This window comes from Haemorhous mexicanus, chromosome 7 (assembly GCF_027477595.1).
Source record: "Haemorhous mexicanus isolate bHaeMex1 chromosome 7, bHaeMex1.pri, whole genome shotgun sequence".
NCBI classification, from domain to species: domain Eukaryota; kingdom Metazoa; phylum Chordata; class Aves; order Passeriformes; family Fringillidae; genus Haemorhous; species Haemorhous mexicanus.
This window is the reverse complement of record NC_082347.1, coordinates 22,322,065-22,342,410: the sequence shown is the minus strand read 5'-3', so window position 1 is coordinate 22,342,410 and position 20,346 is coordinate 22,322,065. Positions and strand designations below refer to the sequence as shown.

Genomic DNA, 20,346 nt, shown 5'->3' with positions numbered 1-20,346 from the left:
GGTTTCTTGTAGCTGATAATTGTGAAGCAAGAAGATAAGCTGGAAATGCTGTTCAAACACTTCCTAGTGGAGGACAAGAGCCTGAGTGGGGGGGCTTCATATGTGGACTTCCTGTGTCACATGCACAAGGAGATTCGGCAGCTACTGAGCTAGAGGAGTGAGTGGTGCTAGAACTCAGCAGTGACATTTCGGTCTCCGCTAATGACCTGATCAGAAGGCCCAGCGCCCTCAAAAAGGACAACATAGAAATCTGTACAATTCCATAATTTTTAATACACATTGCATTAGCAGAAATCCTTTCAACCTTTCCCAATCCCATATGAGAGATGAAATATTTTCCTGGTGAGGGCTCAAAAAAAAGGCCTTTGATACCAGGTCTTTTATTTGCATCTAAATTGTTTCCTGTGCTTGGCAGGAGTTCACCCCCCGCCCCACCCCATGCTCGCTAATCCTGTTGTAATGAATGTAGGGTTTTTTCAGTTCACTGTACATGATTCAACATTGGGTGAAAAAGCGATAACTCTTCAAAACTTCTGGTAGCTGCTGTGCATTTGTGTGGGTGTGTGTGCATGCTCCAGGTGTGAAGAGGATGCACAGGTGGGGGGGGCAAGAGGCAGGTCAGGTGATGGGAGCTGGAGCAGCCAAACATTTTGTGTCTCCTTTAAACAGGGAAACGTGATCTGTCAGAGCACAGATGTATCATGTGGCTGTCCAAACGAGAAAGCCATGAAACATGAAATGAGTGGTAAGCCAGGAGGCAGCAGGGCAAACTTCTCTCCACAATCTTCCCCGTACTATGAGTTGCTGTGCAGAACTGTGATGGAGTAATCAGTAGTTAAGTGGGCAAAAATCAACAGCTTCTGAACAGTGTAGGGGTAGAGATGGTACTTCCTGTTGGCATGTGTGGTGACTCCTTTCCTTCTCATTGCACAGCTCTGTATTGTCCTACTCAATCCATGTTCCATGACCTCTCCTGCAGAGTTTACCTGTCTGTCAGATGGTGGTGGGAACAAAAGCTTATTAACCTTAAGCAGAAAATACCTTTAACAAGGTGATGAGTGACTGTGTAGGAACTGAATGATAAGGAAGTGGCCATTTTCAACCATATTTTTGTGAGTCATAGCCAACAAGCAGGAATTTCATTTATACTGACATGAATTTGAGATTGCTTTGTACCCTGGAACATAAGGAAGGGCATACAAAACTTCAAGATTTAGACTGTACTGTAGTAGGTATTGCAAGTACCTGATTTTGGCTATTGACAGCACCTGGGCCCTAGCAAAGAGTTTCATTACTGGATGTTTATACCCTCCACATTCTGTCTACTGATCAGCTTGCACAAAACCTTTTATAAGCCTGTTTGTTAAACTAAAATACCTCAGACAGATTAATCCATCCACTTTGGCTGCTCTGCTGCTCCATTTTGCAAGGGTGGATGAGAAGACTCCTGTGAAGAGGGAGCTAGTGTAATCAAATTCAGAATTCTAAGGGCTTTGTTTATTCACTTTTGAAAGGGGTCTTATATGTTTTAACTTGAACACTTAACAGGTGTTTCTCCAGTACCCAGGAGTTTAAGCTACCAATAGCACTAAAAGTGAAAGGAAGAATGTGGATGGATTAGAGAACATGTTATCTGGGCTTGATATTTCATAGGAAAGTCCTTGGTAAGATCAGAAAAATATCTGGCTGTGGGTTTAGTTCCATATCCTGTAGCATGTATATAAATCCATTTTTCTTCTAATGCTGCTAGTTTGTCTTCCCTCCCATCACTACACAGAAAGGGGAACATGAAAATTGTAATGTAGAAACTCTTTCAAGTTGTAGTTGACAGAACTTTCAGCAGTTTTGTATGAATGTGGCTGACTTTTTACTCCACATACTGCCTCCAACCAAAAAATCTAGAGGATTTTTAATTAGAGGGGGAAAAAAGAACTTCCCAGGAATATAATGCACAGCAACCACAGACTTCCACAAATACTAATTTCTAGTATTAATATTGGGGGGGATGGGGGTGGAAATGAAATCATGAATGAACCTTTCATTTTCTTCACTTGTTTTTCCAATGCATCTTTTAATTTGTAAAGAAATAAAAATATATTAAGATGTATTTTATGTCATTGTTAGTAAATAAACACTGCTTATTTTTCCAAACCCTGTATTTTGCGGGAGGGGGGGAATGGGAAGGGATGAAGTCTAGCTCATTGATCCTTTACAGTCCAAGCTTCTACTAACCAAGTTCAGTCTTTCTTTTTTTGTCGTTGTTGTTATTTGCACTAAATGATAAGAAATTCAACAAGAGTCAACAGACAAAAGATACTGTTTAATCTCAGTGTTCCTTTATTGAGGTGATTGGTTTTTGACTTTCTGCCCTGTCTGAACTTCCATTTCACAAAGAAATTCCCTTTTTTTTGCTGACAGAGCTTGAGTCATTGACTGGGTGGGATTCTTTGGTCTACTTAAGCAAATATTGCCCTTCTAACAATGTCAAGTCAATGATTTCAGTAGTCTTAAAAGAGCTCATATTTCAGAGTTAAGGGTACCTGGGTGAATTGGTTGGGGAGGACTTTTTTGTTGGGGTTTTTTTTTGTTTTTTTTTTGGGGGGGGCGAGGGTTGGGTTGTGGTTTTTTTGCTGGGAGTGTTGCTAATTGCAAAAATAAAGTTCAGAGTGAACTGGCAGTGTTATCTTGACTGTACTCATGAATATTGCTGTTGTACAGTTTGCTGATAGTCTTATAACAAATCTGTATGAAAGCACAAGACAATTATTGCTAAATACCGAATAATACTAAATTTGCTGTTGAATGTGTTTGAGATTCCTCTCCTATAGAATGTACATGATGTCCAGAATCTGCCACAGAACTGGTGTGATAATGATGGGGCTTGTGGATCTTGTACATTAATTGCAGAGTAAATTGTGCAGCAATTTCTGATGCTTGTGGAAATTGCCATGGAGGGCCCAAGTCTGTTACCTTCTCTCCGGGCCCAGGTGGAGGACACTGGTGCTGTTGGAGCAGGCCCAAGCAGTGTCTACACCTAACTTTTCAAAGGAAAGGAAAACTATTCCCTCTTTAACTTGTTTCTAACACAGCTGAAGAATACTTCTTTGCCTTGTGTCCATACTAACTAATGTCCTGTATTATAATTGATAATTCATAAATATTATATTGTCTCTTAAGAAGTTAATGTGAAGCTTTTAGCAATTATGTAAATTATGTAAATGAGCAACTGCGTGGTAATTCTAGAATATGTCTGTTGGATTTACATAGTGTAGCACAAACCACTTTCCCATTTACAGAATATTTTAATACTGTAAGAATTATTCAAGGTTTGTATAGAAAAGCAGCTTTCAAGGTAACTTTAAATTTACCTGTAGATATTATTAAAAAAAAAAAAAAAAAAACCAACCAAAAAACCCCAAAACCCTAAGCAGGTGTTTTCTGTTCCTTCCCTTTATGGTCTCCAACAGGAGCTGAGCTGGGGGCTCTTTCTTGTAACAGCTGACCGCTTGCTTGGTTCAGGAGCCCTCTCTCAGCAGGTGCGTTCAGTCCTGGCATGCTGTGCCTTGGGGGAACAGCTCGGCTGTATGGCTGCAGGCACTGCGGGGGCCGGTGTTAGCGCAGATGGATGCAGGGGCGGTAAAGGCAGAGAGCCTTACAGCAGCTTCAGCCATTGTACAGTGGAGTTGTGAGGGAGCTGCGACTAGGTCACCTCGTCGGGCCGCTGCAGCAAGGCTGACGCTGCCGCCAAAGCAGGGGTAGCTGTCGCTGCCCTTCCGAGCCGCTTCAGAGGCGCACTGACAGTCCGAGCTGAGGGGGGCGGGGAAGGCGCTGCCTCTCCCTTGCGGCCCCCGGCCCTTCCCCGCCCTGTGACGGCGCCACCGCGGGCGGGCCCAGCGCTGCTTCCTGGGGCGGCGGGGCGGGCCCGCGGCACGGCCCGGGGCTGGCGGGCTGGTAATGGGGGGCGCCGGGCCGGCGTGGGGGCCCGCGGGCCTGTGGGTGACGCTGGCGCTTGCCTGGAGTGCGGGAGTGGCTCTGGCCGCGGAGGAGCCGGCCGAGCCGTGCGGGGCGGATGGGTGGGCGCAGGACGCCGTCCCGCCGGGCGCGGCCTTCGTTGCCGCCGCGTCGTACCGCGGGCCCGGCAACAACGACACGCGGAGCAACAAGGCGCTGCCCATCCTGCTGTGGTGGAGCGGGAGCCTCTTCCCGCACTTCCCTGGCGACACGGAGCGCATCGACTGCCCCCGCGGCTCGTGCCTCGTCACCCGGAGCCGGCGGGTGGCCCGGCACCGCCGCACCAAGGCGCTCATCTTCTACGGCACCGACTTCAGGGCGTACGAGGCGCCGCTGCCCCGCCTGCCCCACCAGACCTGGGCGCTCTTCCACGAAGAGTCCCCCATGAACAACTACGTGCTATCGCACTCGCCCGGCATCCGGCTCTTCAACTACACGGCCACCTTCCGCCGGGAGTCCGACTACCCGCTCACGCTGCAGTGGCTGCCAGGCACCGCGTACCTGCGGGCCCCGGCCGTGCCCCTGGCCGAGAAGGACGCGTGGCGGCGGAAGGGCTACGGCCCGGTGCTGTACATGCAGTCCCACTGCGATGTGCCCTCGGACAGGGACCGCTACGTGCGGGAGCTCATGAAGTACATCCAGGTAGGTGGGCTGAGTGCGCGGGGAAGCTGTGGCGTGGGGCTGCTGCCGGAGCTAGGAACTCCTGGCTGCTCCCCTCTACCGCCTCGTTTTAATGGGGTTTGTTTGTCCTTGTTTTTAGCCAAGACGCGAATCATAACGGGATGCATGCCGACTACAAGCTGGACAGAAAAACTAGTTGTATTCCTTCCCAAAGCGTGATCTAGACTACACCGCATGTCAGTAGGTAGGCCTGATGCAGATGTTAGATGTGGACTTGGCCGCAATCGGGATCAGTCACAAGCTGGGCAAAGCCTGAATAAATTCGGTCTTTTGGACTAAGTGCTAGACGTTTCTGAATCTCTGGACTTTGAAGTTAGCATACAGGAAGGCTGTCCCTTAATAAGCCTTGCTCCCGTTTGAAAGTACAGGAGTGAAGTTAAAAGGCAGGTTGCTCTGTTGTGAGAATCTGCTCCTTACCTGCGTTGTGGTAGGATCATGTTGTTTCTATGATGGCTTGTACTGCTGTGGTACAGCTCATGGTGAGTAGCTTCATGAAGTAAAATAATGTTTCTTCCAAGCAGAAAAAAAGCATACTGCTTTTTTTTCTCTTAAAAAGTGTGAAGGATATTAGATGGATTAAAAAAAAATCTGTTTTTAGACTTTGCAAGAGACTTTTTTTCTAGTGGTTTCTGTTGTTTCTATTGGTCATGATTCAGATATTGTGTAAGATCATCATGTACTGAAGCAAAATAGTGAAGCAAAGGCAAAAGAATTTTTAAAAAATTGTTGTATTCTCAAAGTATGGTGCAGGTTACAGCTCAAGCATGTTGTCTTGTATTTTTAGACAGTATTCTTTTAGCTCCCTGTATCAGTTTTTCTCAGTCTAACAAATGGAAAAATTCTGTCAGCTTACTGAGACTGGCTGGAACTCTGGGTAATAACTGTTTGCAAAAGCACTATGTCTCTTAAGTAGAAAGAGAATGTTTAAATTGACAGAGTCAAATGCTGTTCTTTACTTGACAGTTTCTGATTTATCCGGTAATAATTTCATTTTTGGGTGGCATCTGCGTGCTCCCCTCACCCCTCAGTCTGTAGTGTAGCTAATGTTGTTTTTGGAACTCAGCGCCTGGTTTTCTCTAAAGCTTGGAGAACTTGGACTCTAGGAATAGTCTCAAGGGAAAGACCTTGGAGTGAAAATGAAGCTAAACTAGCGTAGCTACAAACTGATCCAAGTTAGGAATTTTACAAGAACTACAAGGTCTGAAAACAAGTTCCAGGGGAACAAATCACTTTGTAAAGACACTGTTTGTTATTTTAGGTTGACTCCTATGGTAAATGCCTGCATAACCGTGAGCTCCCCAGTGAGCGACTGAGAGACACTTCTACAGCCACTACAGAAGATTCTGAATTTATGACTTTTATTGCCAGGTACAAGTTCCATCTGGCCTTGGAGAATGCCATATGTGATGACTACATGACAGAGAAGCTGTGGCGTCCCATGCACTTGGGTGCTGTCCCAGTGTACCGAGGCTCCCCAGCTGTGCGTGACTGGATGCCAAACAACCTCTCCATCATTCTTATAGATGATTTTGACAGCCCCCGAGAGCTGGCAAAGTATCTTGATTTCCTGGACAAGAATGGAGAGGAATATTTGAAGTATCTAGAGTATAAAAACGCCGGTGGAATCAAAAACCACTTCTTGCTAGAGAGCTTGGAGAAGCGGGAGTGGGGTGTGAATGACATGACCCTGCCCAATTACCTGAATGGCTTTGAGTGTTTCGTCTGTGACAAGGAGAACACCCGGGTCAAAGAGGAGCAGGAACACAAGAAGTCTCATGGAAAAATTCCAGCTCCCAGACCTCATATAGCTCAGTTTAAGCACATGGGATGTCCCATGCCAACCCCCGGGTTTGGAAGTGTTGAAGACCTCTCTGGTGGAGACAGGTAATGTCCCAGTATTATGCTTTTTGAAGGGAAAAAAGCTTCAAGTAACAGGAGCTGTAACTTTAATAACGTTTTGTACTTAAAGGAGTTCTTGTTACTTCTCCAGTTACATTTTGTATTACGTCTTGTGGGTGGTGTAGGAGGTCCTGCTAATACTGTGTAACGCTGAGGCTGAAAAGAGGCTTGGACATTAGTGCTAGCGGCTGAAGCGGAGTGTGTGGCTCAGAATATTCTGTTAAAATGCTCTGTTACCTCAGGCAGTGGGGTTATCCTTTGTCTATCTTAGCCTCTTTGCTTGACAGAGGGATGTTTTTCAGTACAGTGGTAAAGCACGTGGCAGCCCTCAGGCAAAAGCAGCTCTGTACCTCCTTACAAAGTACTGTTTAAAAAATGGGGTTGCCAATGTTCACTGCAGGCCTGGTTGACTCCTGTATACTTCAGAGCAAAATTAGGCTCACCCAGAATATAAGACTTAATGCTGTTTTGTGCAACAAAACTCTGGCTGTGTTCAAGGATGCCATCCCACTTATTTAGGAGAAGGACTGTGCAGGAGAGAAAACAGATTGAGCAGCTTCTTGACCCTTGTTTTCTGTTGGTTGACTGATTTACTGGAGATTTTTTGTAGTAATGCCTTTTCTCAGTCTTGGTAGCAAAATGGCTTTTTTCTTTGTAGTGTGCTATGCAGCACCCTACTCTATAGAGTTCATAAGAAGTCAAACTCTATAGGTTTTCTGTTTGAGCATCAGGTGGCAGTAGAGAAGTACCTATGAAGGCACACAGAGAGTTGCTGCCAGTGCCACGTGCAGGCCCAGGTGCTTCCATCATTCTTTACAGAGGCCATCAGCAGGGAGTTTTGAACAGCTGGTCCATAATTCAAGCTACAGTTTCATCCTAGGGAAGTTTCCGTGTCTCACTGTTACTCTCCCCATCTGTAGGCATGATATGTGTCCAGAAAAATTGTTCAGGGGAAGCTTTTACATTCACTGCTATTTACTTTATAAAGATAGTGTCCATAGCTCCCAAGGCATGATCATGGGCATCTCCTGTGAAATACAGTGGTTTCTATCTGATAAGCATCTAAGCTTTACCCATTTTTATTTGCAAAATGGAACATTACTACTTATAATTCTAACTGGTGTAACAATAGCATAAAATTGCCATCAAAACATGAGCTAAGCATGCCCATATTTTTGTCTGAGTTTGATAGTAATGTTATTTAACAGTGTGATCAATTTAGATGAATGCCTGCTGAGCCAGTCTATGGAGTGTTTTGTTAGTTTAGAAAAACCATATTGTGTAAAAATGACACAGATCTAATGGGGGATATAAGTGACAGACTATACACAATATGCAAGGTCTGACTGTAAACACACACTGTGACTTGCGGTTCTGGAGCCTTCTGAACTCAGAGGACAGCAAAGGAGTTTATGTTAGCACATACACCCAATTACAGTAAGTTTACACTACATTTACATACTCTATAACCTTTATTGCCAGATGTAATTTCTTTTTAGGGTCGATAGATATGCTGAATTGTCAGAATGCTGCTGCAATCAGAATCTCTCTCTGTGTAGGTATATGTAGCTGGAGTACTATTACACCTTTAGCTGGATGTGCGGGGATGTGGTTTCTCAATCCTTATGCTTGCAGCTTCTCTTGAATTTGGACTGCTGGGTTTCACACCCAAGTAAGCTTAAGGAAGAAAGTTGTAGAACAAGCAATTGTATGTGTCAGGTTGTCATCAGTCACTACAATCTACTCTCAAAATAATATAAGTATTCTGTGATAGATTTTATTTTAATAGAAGTTTTTATTCTCTACAATTAGTAATTTAGTCTCTGTGGTTAACATGATAGTGATAGTATATGCTAATACTTCTAGAATGTTGTAAAGCTAACAGTAACTTATATTTGCTACAGAGAATTTTCAAAGCAAGTTTCTTTAAATGACTTAGAGCACAGTGGCACACTAACAACATACTTTGTTATGACCATCTGTGGGCCTATTTTCATCTTAAGGGAAAGAAGAACATGGTTTCAGTGCTATTACAGCTGCAGACTAATTTGGGATTTTAATTGTTTGTGATGGTGTCTCTTTGTTTCAGTTGGAAAGAAATGTGGCTGCAGGATTATTGGCAAAGCCTTGATCAGGGTGAGGCCCTCACTGCTATGATTCATCGCAATGAGTCTCATCAGGGAAGATTTTGGGACTACATGCATGAGATTTTTCTGAAGAGGACAAGGCAACACTGACCCATCTTTGTAAGAGCTTGATTTGAAAATTGCATTGAAAGTTGAGACTGTGAATTCTTACTCACTTCAAATGTTTGCCTTGAAAAAACAAAACCAAAAAAACTCTCAAAGAGACTATTTTTTCTGGTGCACAAAATGAGTAAGCTTCTGTTATGATTGGATTTCAGCAGTGGAAACATTAATAACTGCTTTGGTTTCAGTTTCAGCTTCGTGGTGTGAAGCCACTCCAGGCTTGCAAGTGTCAACACGTGGGGCAAAAGAGGAATTTACTCTCCTTTTGCATTTGCTATACTTATATTGTGTCTTTCATGACTTCAGGCTCTTGCTCAAGTGCCCTAAGGTATTTCAGGGATTTTTTAAGTCTTCAGAATATTAGTTGTTTTTTTAAGTATTTTATCAATCACATATTCTCTTCATTAAGATGTACTTTTAGTTGCTATTAACAAATGGCTTTTCCGGTGAAGGAATTACAAAAGACACATCTGTGAAGAGCAATCGTGCCTTATGAATTTGCTGCAATAAAGTCTCTTCTCCCCAAGTAACATGCCTCAAACACTCCTTTTCAAGCTAACAGAATAACTATGGGAGGTCACTTAACTCTGCCTAATTTTCCTCTTTTGATGCCTTAGCAGATCATATATACAATGGGGTGGGAGAACAAATTATTTAAGTTGCAACTTTCATCAAGTATTTCACACCAGAAAGTGTATTACCTGTTATTGTGTAGAACAAAATAAAATTCTATACTTTGGTTCTTTTAAGTATCCATCAAATTTGAAATCTGTAATCTCAATTTACTGTTATCTCCTTAATGCTAGCAATTCAGAGGCTTTGGATTTTTTTCCTTATGAGTATGTGCAGCTTTCTGCAAAGACAAATACATTTTCACAGTGGTGCCTTTCCAGTGGTCTCTGCAGTTTGGATACAAGTCTTGAAGTCTTTGTATGCTGAAATGGGTGATCAGAACCAGGTGCACTGAGATGGTTTTGTATCTCTACCGACCTTAACACATTGTGATCCTGGTCTGTAACCAGAGTTCCTGAATGACAACTTGTGGATTGATCTTCCTTGCTCTATAGCCTGTATTGCTTACAGGTATAAGCACTGTTCCCTGCCATAGTGGGTATCTTTCTGAAATAATTGATCTTGCAGTGGAGGGAAACTAATTAATTTAGGGTCAAAGGTTTAAATGCACAAGCAAATATGGCCTCACTGCAGTGATGTCTCTGATGGTATAATGCTATTTTCTTTCTCCATTTCCCCTCTGAATAAGTTAACTACTGACTAAAGAGCCAGAGTTTATCTTTGCTTAAGACAGTTTGTTGGTTATGAAAGTCTACAGTCTGTTGTGTAACTTGATTTTATAAGACAGTTTATGCATTGCTATGGGAAGTCTGATGTCTGCCAGTAAAAGTTAGGAACAGCAGTGACTCTACATTTTCTTCCTAATTACATCACTGTCTATTGCTTAGTGCTGTATGGTTCACTTAATATCTTTTTCTTTCCCCTCAAATCCCCCTTTATAATGTTATAGATATGGGATTACAGATATAATACCAGTTATAGGTAATGATCATCTCAATGTTTGCCTCTCAGGTGACATAACAATATTGCCATGTTAAAATCAGGGCACCTTGACAGCAAAGACTTCAGACCCATGACTATCACTGGATTTTTATAAATGTAGAAAATGCATACAGTGCACTTTGTTCTCACCTAATCGTTTTTAGGAGAAGAATGGTTTTTTATCTCTCTTCTCTAATAACAGTAACAAGTGATTCTTCAGCTAAAATGCATTTATCAGTTTAAGTTACTTTTTTTCAGTTGTTCAGGAGACATGAATACCTAAGAGAATATATCTTAGTTAATTGTTAAACTGCATTACTCAAATCAGATTAAAAATTACAGATGTGTATTCAGGATTGAAGAGACCACTTGCTGGAGAAGTAAATTAAGATAAAACAAATGAAGGCTGCTTTAATTCTGAATATTGACTTCTACTAATCAAGTTAATGATATTTAGGTAAATTGTTTGAATGAATGTCTTCAGTTACTTCATTTCATGTTTCTGTATAGAAAGTAATTCAGTCTTCTTTAACTGCACTCTCTTAATTAGCTACCTCTCAAAACACTTTCTTATTCAAATGTTTGGTGGACTAGCCAAACATTTCTAGGAGAAATTGTGATCTTGCTTTTTGTACTAAACATAAAAAATAAGAACCAGGTACTAGCACATGCTACTTTTACTCTTTTATCCTGTAATTTAAGTAGATTTTTCAGAAGTGCGGCATTTATAATAATTTCCAGTTCGTTAATATAATGTATCAACTGTTGCCAAAATGAGACATGCTACATTTAATGCACTGTCCCTACAGGAGTAACAGGAGGAAGTGCCAGTGTAAGTATGTGCATCAGCACCTGCTTAGTCCTTGGTGAGTGATGTCCAAAGCCCCATTTTGTCTTCCTGCTCAGCAACATGAGCGTGTTTCTCAGTTTACAGTAGCATTGAAGATATGGTGGTACAAGCTGAATATAGCTAGCAAAGTAGGTAAAAACTTCTTCCTTGGGGCCCCGATTTGTTCATTAGCTGTTTCACAACCAAGTATTCCTTCACCACTATATATTTCCTGTAGTCAGTTTATTACAATCAACAGCCAACAAGGTTATTTTGTTAGTCCTGCAGGGTTTCTTTGTTGCTTTGCTCTGTGTCTGTACTACAGAAGCTGTTGCTTTGAGCTTGATGACTGTTGCCAAGCATGAGTATTTCTGATTGTCATCTATGTTCCTAAAGTGGGTATGGAAAGAGTATAAGTCTGAAAGTAATTTCGTTACAGTTATTCTATGGGTTATGTCTGGTTTTCTAAGTACAGCTTCCAGTTTGTAGTTGAATCACAAGTCATTTGATAGCTTTCTTTTCTGAGTTTTTAGTGTCTTCCTAGGTTTAACTGTTTTTTACAGTCATAGAGGTGGTGAGCTTCACAAAAGGTAATGAGTATTAGCTACACTCTTAGCGGTGAAGCTCACCCAAGCCTTGTTTCTTTTGTATCTGCAGTGGGTTTTCTGTAGTCATAGATCATATTAGCTTTCATCTCCTCTACGTCACAATACTTCTATGATTTATAAACCGTGTGTCTGTGGCCGCTAGTAATATAGTAAATTAATTACGTTTTTTATGTATGGTGTGCAAGAATTAAGGCTGGAATATTTATTCAGTGCATGGTATGAATATTTTGTGTTGCTGCCAGGCAAACTCTGCAGGGACAGGAGAGGTGGGAATCCTACCCAGCTGGATAAAGAGTTATGGTTGCAGTTGTGTTCGATGCTGCTGACCGACCTTCACAGCATCTACTGCTCTGCACAGTAAGGATTACAAAATGTTGAGTAAACTTTTTGCCATGACTTTGCTTTCATTCTCTCCTGTTATTTGGAGGAGACAGGAGCAGAAGCTAGGTCTCAGACCCTTGAAGAGTTTGCAATTAATTTACTTAATAATGCAGTTGGAAGGATTGCTATATAGTGCCAATGTGTACTGCCAATCATAGCCAAAGTGAATTCAATTTACCCTCCTAGCTGTCTTTCTGCTAATGCAAGCGTGTGAATGCAGACAAGGAAGAAGGTCACTACAGCATTATTATTTTGGAAAAAGTTTCCTGATTTCTGTTCTTGGCTAACTGGATTTCTCACTGCTTTAAATCCAAACCAGCAAGATGGCTGAATGTCATTGCTCATATTGTGACTACTAGAAGGCTACATGATACTCAGACTGAACATGATAGATTCAACTGTGCAGGTTCAACAGTTCTTACAGTGCAGGTACCCATATTCATAAAAACAGAGACTAATAAGGAATTTATCAAAGATACCAAATATTGAAGATATTTACCCATGTAAATGCTTTGGCAGGATCCTGCAGAGTAGGGTGAGTGGCTTCACTGCTTGTCATGCATTGTGCCTGTTTACTTTGTGACTTAGAGGGAGGCTTTCAAAGCTGTCAGGATAGCTTTATTCACTAGCATTACTGTTCTAAAAATAAATATCTCCTCATTACTGCTCACAGGAAACACCAGTAGATTCTATTGATGCTGTGTCTCAGAACTGACTTAACAAGCTAGAATAAATGTATGCCCTCTGAGAGATGAGAGACAAGAAACAACTGACTGAAGGTTAAAAATCTAGCAGTCCAAGGCATTGCATTGATTGGGCAAGCCACAGTTCTCATTCTTCTGCCAAAACTCTGATACCACATGTTGCCTATTTTTTCAGTTAGAAGCCGATTATTTTATTTACTGAACTAGTAGTCTGCATTTTCTGTCCTTTAGCAAGGACTGCAATTTGTAGGAAGCATATAACCTCACTGAAGAATATTGATTTGATACCTAACATTATGATTTCTAGAACTCAAAAGGAGTTCAGGAAGAGTTGCCTTTTCTTATTTCAGTCACTGTAGTAATTTTCAAACTGAAAGATCTCTGGATCCTCTCTAATAGCAAGTAGAATGAAATCCAAGCCGCGGTGGATGTATATGTTTAGAGGGAAAGGAATATGAGCTGCTTTCTCTGGAAATGGTCTGTAAAGTGCAGCAGCAGCTGGAGAATCAGTAGAAATGCCCCCTCTTGCATTTTGACTTAGGGTAGCTTTAAGTGGTGTGGAAGAACAACTTCTAAAGGACTGGGAACAGGATAAATTGAATTGAAACTCAGCCATGAGGGACATCAGAGTTTTAACAGGCATCACTGTGTTAGACAAGCAGCCAGCTGCCTCACTTACTGTCCTGCCATACACATTCTTCAGCCATAGTCCCAAGAGAGCCACTCCCTTAATCATTAGTTGTCATCTATTTGATTGTATTTAATTATGGTTATTGATGAATCTCCAGGTACCTTCTGGGAAGCTATATTAATTGGAAACATACAGGGTGCCAGGTTCCTTCATTCTGCCTAGAGACCAGAGACCTCTACTGACAGGTTGAAATTAATCAGAGATAAAATCCTTTTAGTGATACGACCAACTGAGCCAAAGCCTGCATCAAGCTTTAACAAACTGTACTTCTCTTTATGATCCATTGTCTCAGAACTGGCAGTGAGAGATATATGGCCCTGCAGAGGGATGAGGGAAGATAGAGAGGAGTGGAGCCACAGGATTTGTTCCAGAACTCTGACACCACTAGCATCTTAATTTGCATGCTGTTAAATACATTTTTTACTGCAGAGAAGACCCATTTAATGTGCAAGTGTCTCAGCTAGAGATGTTTCTGGGGATCTTGGAATGGATCAGAGCAGATAATACTTTGTGGCATCTCTGAGCAAATAAGGAGGCACAGGTAATTTGCAGTGGAAATGGGCTGAGTTTCCTAGATCCTGGGAATTATGGATGGCCTCAGAACTACTCAGATTGACAGGAAAATGCAGGGCAGCTGATCTGATTGAGATAGCACAGGATAAGGGTTGTTGTGGGGGTTGAGATGGGGTGTGACACATCTAGTTGTGAGTGCATTAATATATTGTGCTAATAAGAGCAGTAAGTGCTGATACTGTCCAAGCACAATAGCTCAGCAGGCAGGAGTTAAGTCTGAACCGCCTGGAATCTTAGCAAACTGGTTACTTTCACTGCCAAAGTTAAAGTGGAAGTGCTTTAAATTTTAAGGCATCTCTAATTAAATTGGTTTAAGGAGTTCAGGATGAGACAGATAAGAATAAAGTGTGGTTGGTGAGGGCATTATGAACTGGTATGGTGCATTCAGGATAAATTTGTGTGAATATGGTGGAATTTATCTGAAAGCTGGATCCATGCAGTCAAAAAGACATGGATATCAACTCTATTATTTTTTGCCAGTACAACAGTTTTCTTAGCCTCATCCCCTAACTGATTTTTAGGTAGTATCCGGATGTTTTACATAACTACACCAGAAAGTGAAGAATACATGGTGTAATTTCTCATCTCTTAAAGAGATATCTAAGATAGCAGTCTCATTTTAAAGGGTGCATTTAATCACAGCATTGCTAGCATTGTTTTTAATTGTGGCATAGCATGTACTGTAGCATCATATGAGACCCTTATTCAGTTGTGATATATATTTTATTTTCAAATCTAATATTAATAGTTTAAGCTCTATGGTTCATTTTGGTTTTGACCAGCTGAAATGCAAGCTAGGATTCAGTTTTAAATGTGTCAATACAAGAAGAAAAAAAAAAAGCTGTAAATGTTAATTAATGAAAGTTAAAGTTTTACATAGTTTTTATAGTTGTACATTCAAGAATCACAGTAAAACATCTCTGGGGTTCACTGTTGAGGGAATTTAGTTTCTGACTGGCCCTAGAAAGTCAGCACTTCTGTGCCATCCATTAGTGACTTGGTGCTATCAGCTATACAAAATACAGGCTGTAGAGACATTTGGCTATTCAATAACACAACCTTTTTGTAGTTCTGCATTCTTCCTTAAAATGAATGTGTAATATTTAAAAATAATGTTTAATAATAAAACAGTGTCCTGCTTCAGACATCTCTGCCTGGTGTGTGCCGACACCATCATGTACCTTATTCTGTCTGCTTGGGAATCTCTTATGCTGAGGCTCCAATACGGGACTGATGCCAAAAAATTAGTTCTAATGCAGACAGCAGTAACTTACAGGAAGCAATTACAATTCTCCTTGTGTAGTTTGCCTATCTCTTTCTCGGCTTCCCCTCCTCCCCCACCTCATTTTTCTTGGAATTACTTAAATGAGAGATCAGCTTTTGAAGGTGAAAGGACTTGAAGGTGCTGCCACCATTAGCTAATGTAATTTGGGAAAAGGGAGACTGATTTAGAGGGAGTGCAGTTCAGCTTTTCTTATATCATAGTACTTTTGTCTTTCCTTGTTACTGTTTCTTGCCCATCTAGTTAGACATTGCAGGAGGCAAATGCAGCAGGGGAAGGTGGGTAGCTGGCAGTAAGGTAGGAAGGGTAGCTAGAAGAGGCAAAACCAAGAATAGCTGAACCTCACATGAACGGGAATACTGAAATATATTTAATGTCCTGTCTGGGATTTTCCAAGTCTCCATTGTTCAGAGTTGTACAGTGCAAGCCCTCTGGCCTAATTTGAAGGTGTCAGCCTGTTTTCTTGCTTCTCTACTGGTAGTCAGGCTCAAAGGATAGCTTGTTTCCTGTCTTTTCAGAAAAAAAATGGGAATGCAGAAACATCCTGCTTACCAAAATGTTTCAGAATTTTCAAAAAGTGTTTGAATTTGGACCTTTAGAGATGAAAGTGCACTCCCAGAAGAGAGCTAAAAAAAAATATTTTATTTGAACATGTCTTATCATACTTTTTAATTTGTACTCTAAGTATATACTATTTTAAAAGTAACACAAAAATAATTATAGAATTGGATATATCAGGATTTATTGTCAGCAGATGCGGTAAATTCTAGTAACCATATTGAGAACAGTGGAATAGGTCTGGTGATGTGTAGCTCAAGTTAACAGAATTTCTAAAGTCTCTAACTTCTTTGACTAGGCAAAGGGGCATGTTTTGGGTTTTATGTCTAGGAGGTTGAATATATTTTAATGCAAATCAGTCTCCTGTGGAAAAAAAAAATTGCACACAAAAGCATTTTTTATTTAGTCTTCTGTATATGGTCAGAGGACTCCAGCTGTTCCTGATACAGTGGTAAAATGGCATATTCAGGAACTGCTCCATGACAAGGATCTGAGTGTTCTGAGTCCCTAGTGTTCAGTATTCTCAGCTTTGTGCATCTACATTGTCCCTCCTGCTGTGCAGAGACCTGTTTGTATCCCAGCCCTTGGAGTGCTCCTGTGCTTCTGTATTGCCTGCCTTTTTTGGCTGGGGACATAAGCACTCCAGAACCTGCCAGATCAGTTGAGGACTTCCAGGACCTAGGGAAGAAACTTCTGGGAACAGGAGTTTTTTCCACCACTGAGTATGAGGCTGTGGGAACGATGGAAGCAGCAGTTTCAGTATCTTCTTGGAAGGAACAGTAGGAACAATGCAGGGGAGATCCAGCTGTAATGTAACAGAGAGAAATGAGGGGCTGAGAGCTAAGTGATGAGAGTTTCAAGCACCGAGAGGAGTTTCCATACAGTTGCAGAAGAACTACAGAAGAGAAAAGTGAAAGGGACCTCATCCATGTCTTATAGTATCTGAGGGGAGAGCGTCAAAGGGATGGAGGGATCCAGGCTCTTCTTTGTGGTGCTGCGCAACAGGACAAGAGGCGATGGGCAGAAACTGATGCACAGGAAGTTCCATCTGAACATGAGTAACAAGTTTACCGTGCAGGTGACCGAGCACTGGGACAGCCCAGAGAAGCTGTGGAGTCTCCCTCGTTGGAGATACTCCGTAAGTGTCTGGATGCAATCCTGTGCAATGCGCTTGCGACCCTGCTTGAGCACAGATGACTCTCTGTGATCCTTTCCAGCCTGGCCCATTCTGTGATTCCTTTAATTCAATCTGAATTACTTGAGACAATCATGGTTTCTGCTGTTCTGGCTGAAGCGTGTTTGCTCCTTCCTTTGTTATTTTTCCCGCAGAAGGAGTCGTTGGTAGCAGATTGTAGGGGCAGTGACGAACCGGTTCCGCCCAGTGCGGAAGCTGAGGGGAGTTACTCCCTTTCCATGGCCGATCCTTGGCCTGACGGGCAGGATGGGGCGGGGCAGGCGGCGGGGCAGGCGGGCGGCTTCCCGCGCCCGGCACCGCCCTCAGGGCGCCCGCGCGCGGACATGGCGGCGCCCGCGTACCCCGCCTGGGTGACGCGCTGGGTGTCGGGGCAGTGGCGGAACAAGAAGCGGCCCCCGACGCTCCGCCCGCCCCGGACACTGGCGCTGGCCGACAAAGTGGCGAACCGCCGGGAGCAGTCGACAGGTGAGCTGCCGGCGGCAGGGAGCTGAACCGCCGCTGTGCCCCGGGAGGGGCCGCACCGCTGGCAGAGCTCGGCGGCGCCTTGAGCTCCACAGGGCAAGAGGGGAGGGGGCGGTCTGGGCCATGGAATTCGCGCGTGGTTTCTGTGGGAAGGATCGCTTCCTCACACTGCAACCCTGAGTTTGTGTTTTATGTGAGTCAGACGCGTTGCGTCGCGGCATTGCCTTTACCATAAAAATTCAGTCAGGTGCTGGATGGCTGCAGCGCTTTGCTTTCTGTTAGCAACAACTTCTCTGCCCAGAGCAAAGCTGGGATCTTTAGTTATGCATTTTCTCACCTGCCTCTACCCCGTCTTAAACTTCTTTGGAGATGCATGCACTGTGGGGGTTGTTAGCATGAAATCCCAAACAGCTGAGATTTCTGGTTGTGTCTTTCCCTTCTAGAGGCAACGTGCATTACGGAGATGTCAGTAATGATGGCCTGCTGGAAACAGAATGACTTCAACGACACGCCTTGTGCCGAGGAGATCAGGATGTTCTATGACTGCGTGGCAAAGGCAGAAGTAATTAAGGCCTCTTTTATGTTCTTAAAGGCTAGTAGTAGGAAAGGAGGAAGCCTCTAGTCACATTTTGTGTGCCAGAATAATGTTCTCTGAAGAATTTGATTGTGACCCATTTGAGCAACTAAGAGCAGTGAAACTGGTGAAGGATTGAGAGGCTCCTACAAGGAGGGGCTGAGGTAGTTGGGGTTGTCTAGAGGCTCAAGGGAGACCTTATTGCTTTTTATAGTTACCAGGTGGGGGTCAGCCTCTTCTCCCAGGCAACTGGTGATGTGACAAGAGGACATAGCCTTGAGTTGTGCCAGGGGAGGTTCAGGCATTGGACAGGCTGGCCTGGGAGGTGGTGGAATGGCCATCCCTGGTGGCATTCATGAAATGACTGGACGTGTCAGTTAGTGCCATGGTCTAGTTGGCAAGGTGGCCATTGGTCAAAGGTTGGACTCAATGATCTTGAAGGTCTTTTCCAACCTGTTTCTGACTTTAAAGGCCAGACATTTTTGAAAAATAAATTTCATACTGCTTGAAAATTAGAGGTTTCTGATTATATATTATGTATTAACATATTGTAATAATACTGTATGATAAGCTTGAAATAAAATAATTTTCAAAATAGACTGAAGATAAGTATATGTACTAAACTTGTCCTTAAACTGGTTTTAGGTTTCCATTTTCTTTCAGTAAGAGTGTCATGATTTAAATAGTTATTTACTGTTGCTGTTTGACAGCATAAGTGAAAAATTATCCACAGTGTATTTGGTAGATGACAGAGAATCAAACAAAGATTAAAAAATAACAGAAAGTAAAAAGAAAAAATCTGGGTTGTTACCAGAAGTTTATATCATCATTAACTGAGAATACGGAAGGATATAATCTTCACAAGATGTCAGTCATTAATTGCATCATTTAAAGGTCATCAGCTTGTGATTATTGAGCCAAGTGCTATGGTAAGTGTTCCTTAAAGAAACAGCATTTTTCTGAAAGAAACATCCCTGTACAATTAGTAGTAGTCTCTGGAAATGAGCATCAGCTCTGCAAATAAACAGCGGTGAATATTGTGAGGAAATATTTTTCTCTTTCAGAAAGAGCGCAAGAATCAAAATGAGGACATGCTGTCATCCAGGGGAAATTTGCCTTCAAGCAAAGTGAACAAGCTCCTGAAGAGGTTTCCTCAGATCACACGTTATGTATAATGTGCTATATGAGAGAGACTATGGACAAGCAATTAAAGTTGGGGTCTTGGTCAAAAAAAAGGAAAGTCGAGTGAATTTCTGATGTCAAGTGGTGTGTGGATCTTGATCCTGCTTTTGATTCCAGAGCAAAAACTACCCATCTTGAATATCAGCTGATTTTGTTCATGGGACTCTTGGGTCTTGCAGTGTTAGGATTTCTGCAGTGTGTTGTTCAGCTTGCCTACTCAGGTCCTCACTGTTAAATAAAACCTTCTAAGCATTCATGCAAGTGCATTTCCCTACGGGGCATGACTTCTTCAAGTGCAAGCTTCTTGCCCAGCTCTGGAACTGCTATCAAAAAGTGTTTGGGCTCAAACACTGAGCCAAGTTAGAATTAGTAATGATAGTAATGATGGTAGTAATTTATGGTATGATGGCTCATACTCTTACATGGGTGTATACACAATTTGGTGCCTCTTGAAATTTTTAAAATTTCCACTGCTGTGAAAAAAAGGCTGTAAAATTTAGAAAAAATCTCCAGCAAAATACCTTGTTCATACATAATACATTGGTAAGTATCAAATATAACTCTTAACATGGAAGTTTGTGATTTAGACCCTCTGATTTGCGGGTGGGACAGGTATGGTGCCACATAAGTTTGATTTTGTCTGTACTGTAATAACGCAAGACTGGTGTTTGACTTGGGCAACTCATAATCTACAACAAAATGTTTCATTGTTTTTTGGTTAAAAAAATCTAAAAGGGGGAGAGAAAGTTAAAAGTATGGACTGATAATAATGTAATTAATTTATAGTTTTGATTGGGGGGGGATTGGGGAGGGGCAGTTTCCACTGCAGTACCACAAAACTACAGGCAGGTTCCTGGGAACAGTACCTGATTGGTGGGAAAAATGCAGTGTCTTAGAGAACTAATATTATAAC

At 42.3% G+C, this 20,346-nt stretch overlaps 3 protein-coding genes across 7 annotated transcripts in view; all 3 read left to right on the top strand.

Moving 5' to 3' along the window:
- SEC24C (SEC24 homolog C, COPII coat complex component) overlaps positions 1-2,677 on the top strand; it is a 39,038-nt gene extending 36,361 nt beyond the window's left edge. For all 5 annotated transcript variants that reach the window (XM_059851372.1, XM_059851373.1, XM_059851376.1 and 2 more), the window contains one exon: positions 13-2,677. In XM_059851372.1, coding sequence (XP_059707355.1) covers positions 13-153 — 141 coding nt within the window. In that variant the 3' untranslated portion in view covers positions 154-2,677. The remainder of the gene's footprint in view (positions 1-12) is intronic.
- Positions 2,678-3,911: 1,234 nt separating this feature from the next.
- On the top strand, positions 3,912-9,601 carry FUT11 (fucosyltransferase 11). The gene is made up of 3 exons (XM_059851369.1): positions 3,912-4,653; positions 5,951-6,576; positions 8,681-9,601. The coding sequence occupies exons 1-3, from the start codon at positions 3,955-3,957 to the stop codon at positions 8,826-8,828; spliced, it is 1,473 nt and encodes a 490-aa protein (XP_059707352.1). The 5' UTR covers positions 3,912-3,954; the 3' UTR covers positions 8,829-9,601.
- Positions 9,602-17,274: 7,673 nt separating this feature from the next.
- On the top strand, positions 17,275-19,689 carry CHCHD1 (coiled-coil-helix-coiled-coil-helix domain containing 1). Its single transcript, XM_059851371.1, has 3 exons — positions 17,275-17,680; positions 18,121-18,239; positions 19,316-19,689. The coding sequence occupies exons 1-3, from the start codon at positions 17,290-17,292 to the stop codon at positions 19,424-19,426; spliced, it is 621 nt and encodes a 206-aa protein (XP_059707354.1). The 5' UTR covers positions 17,275-17,289; the 3' UTR covers positions 19,427-19,689.
- Positions 19,690-20,346: the final 657 nt, after the last annotated feature.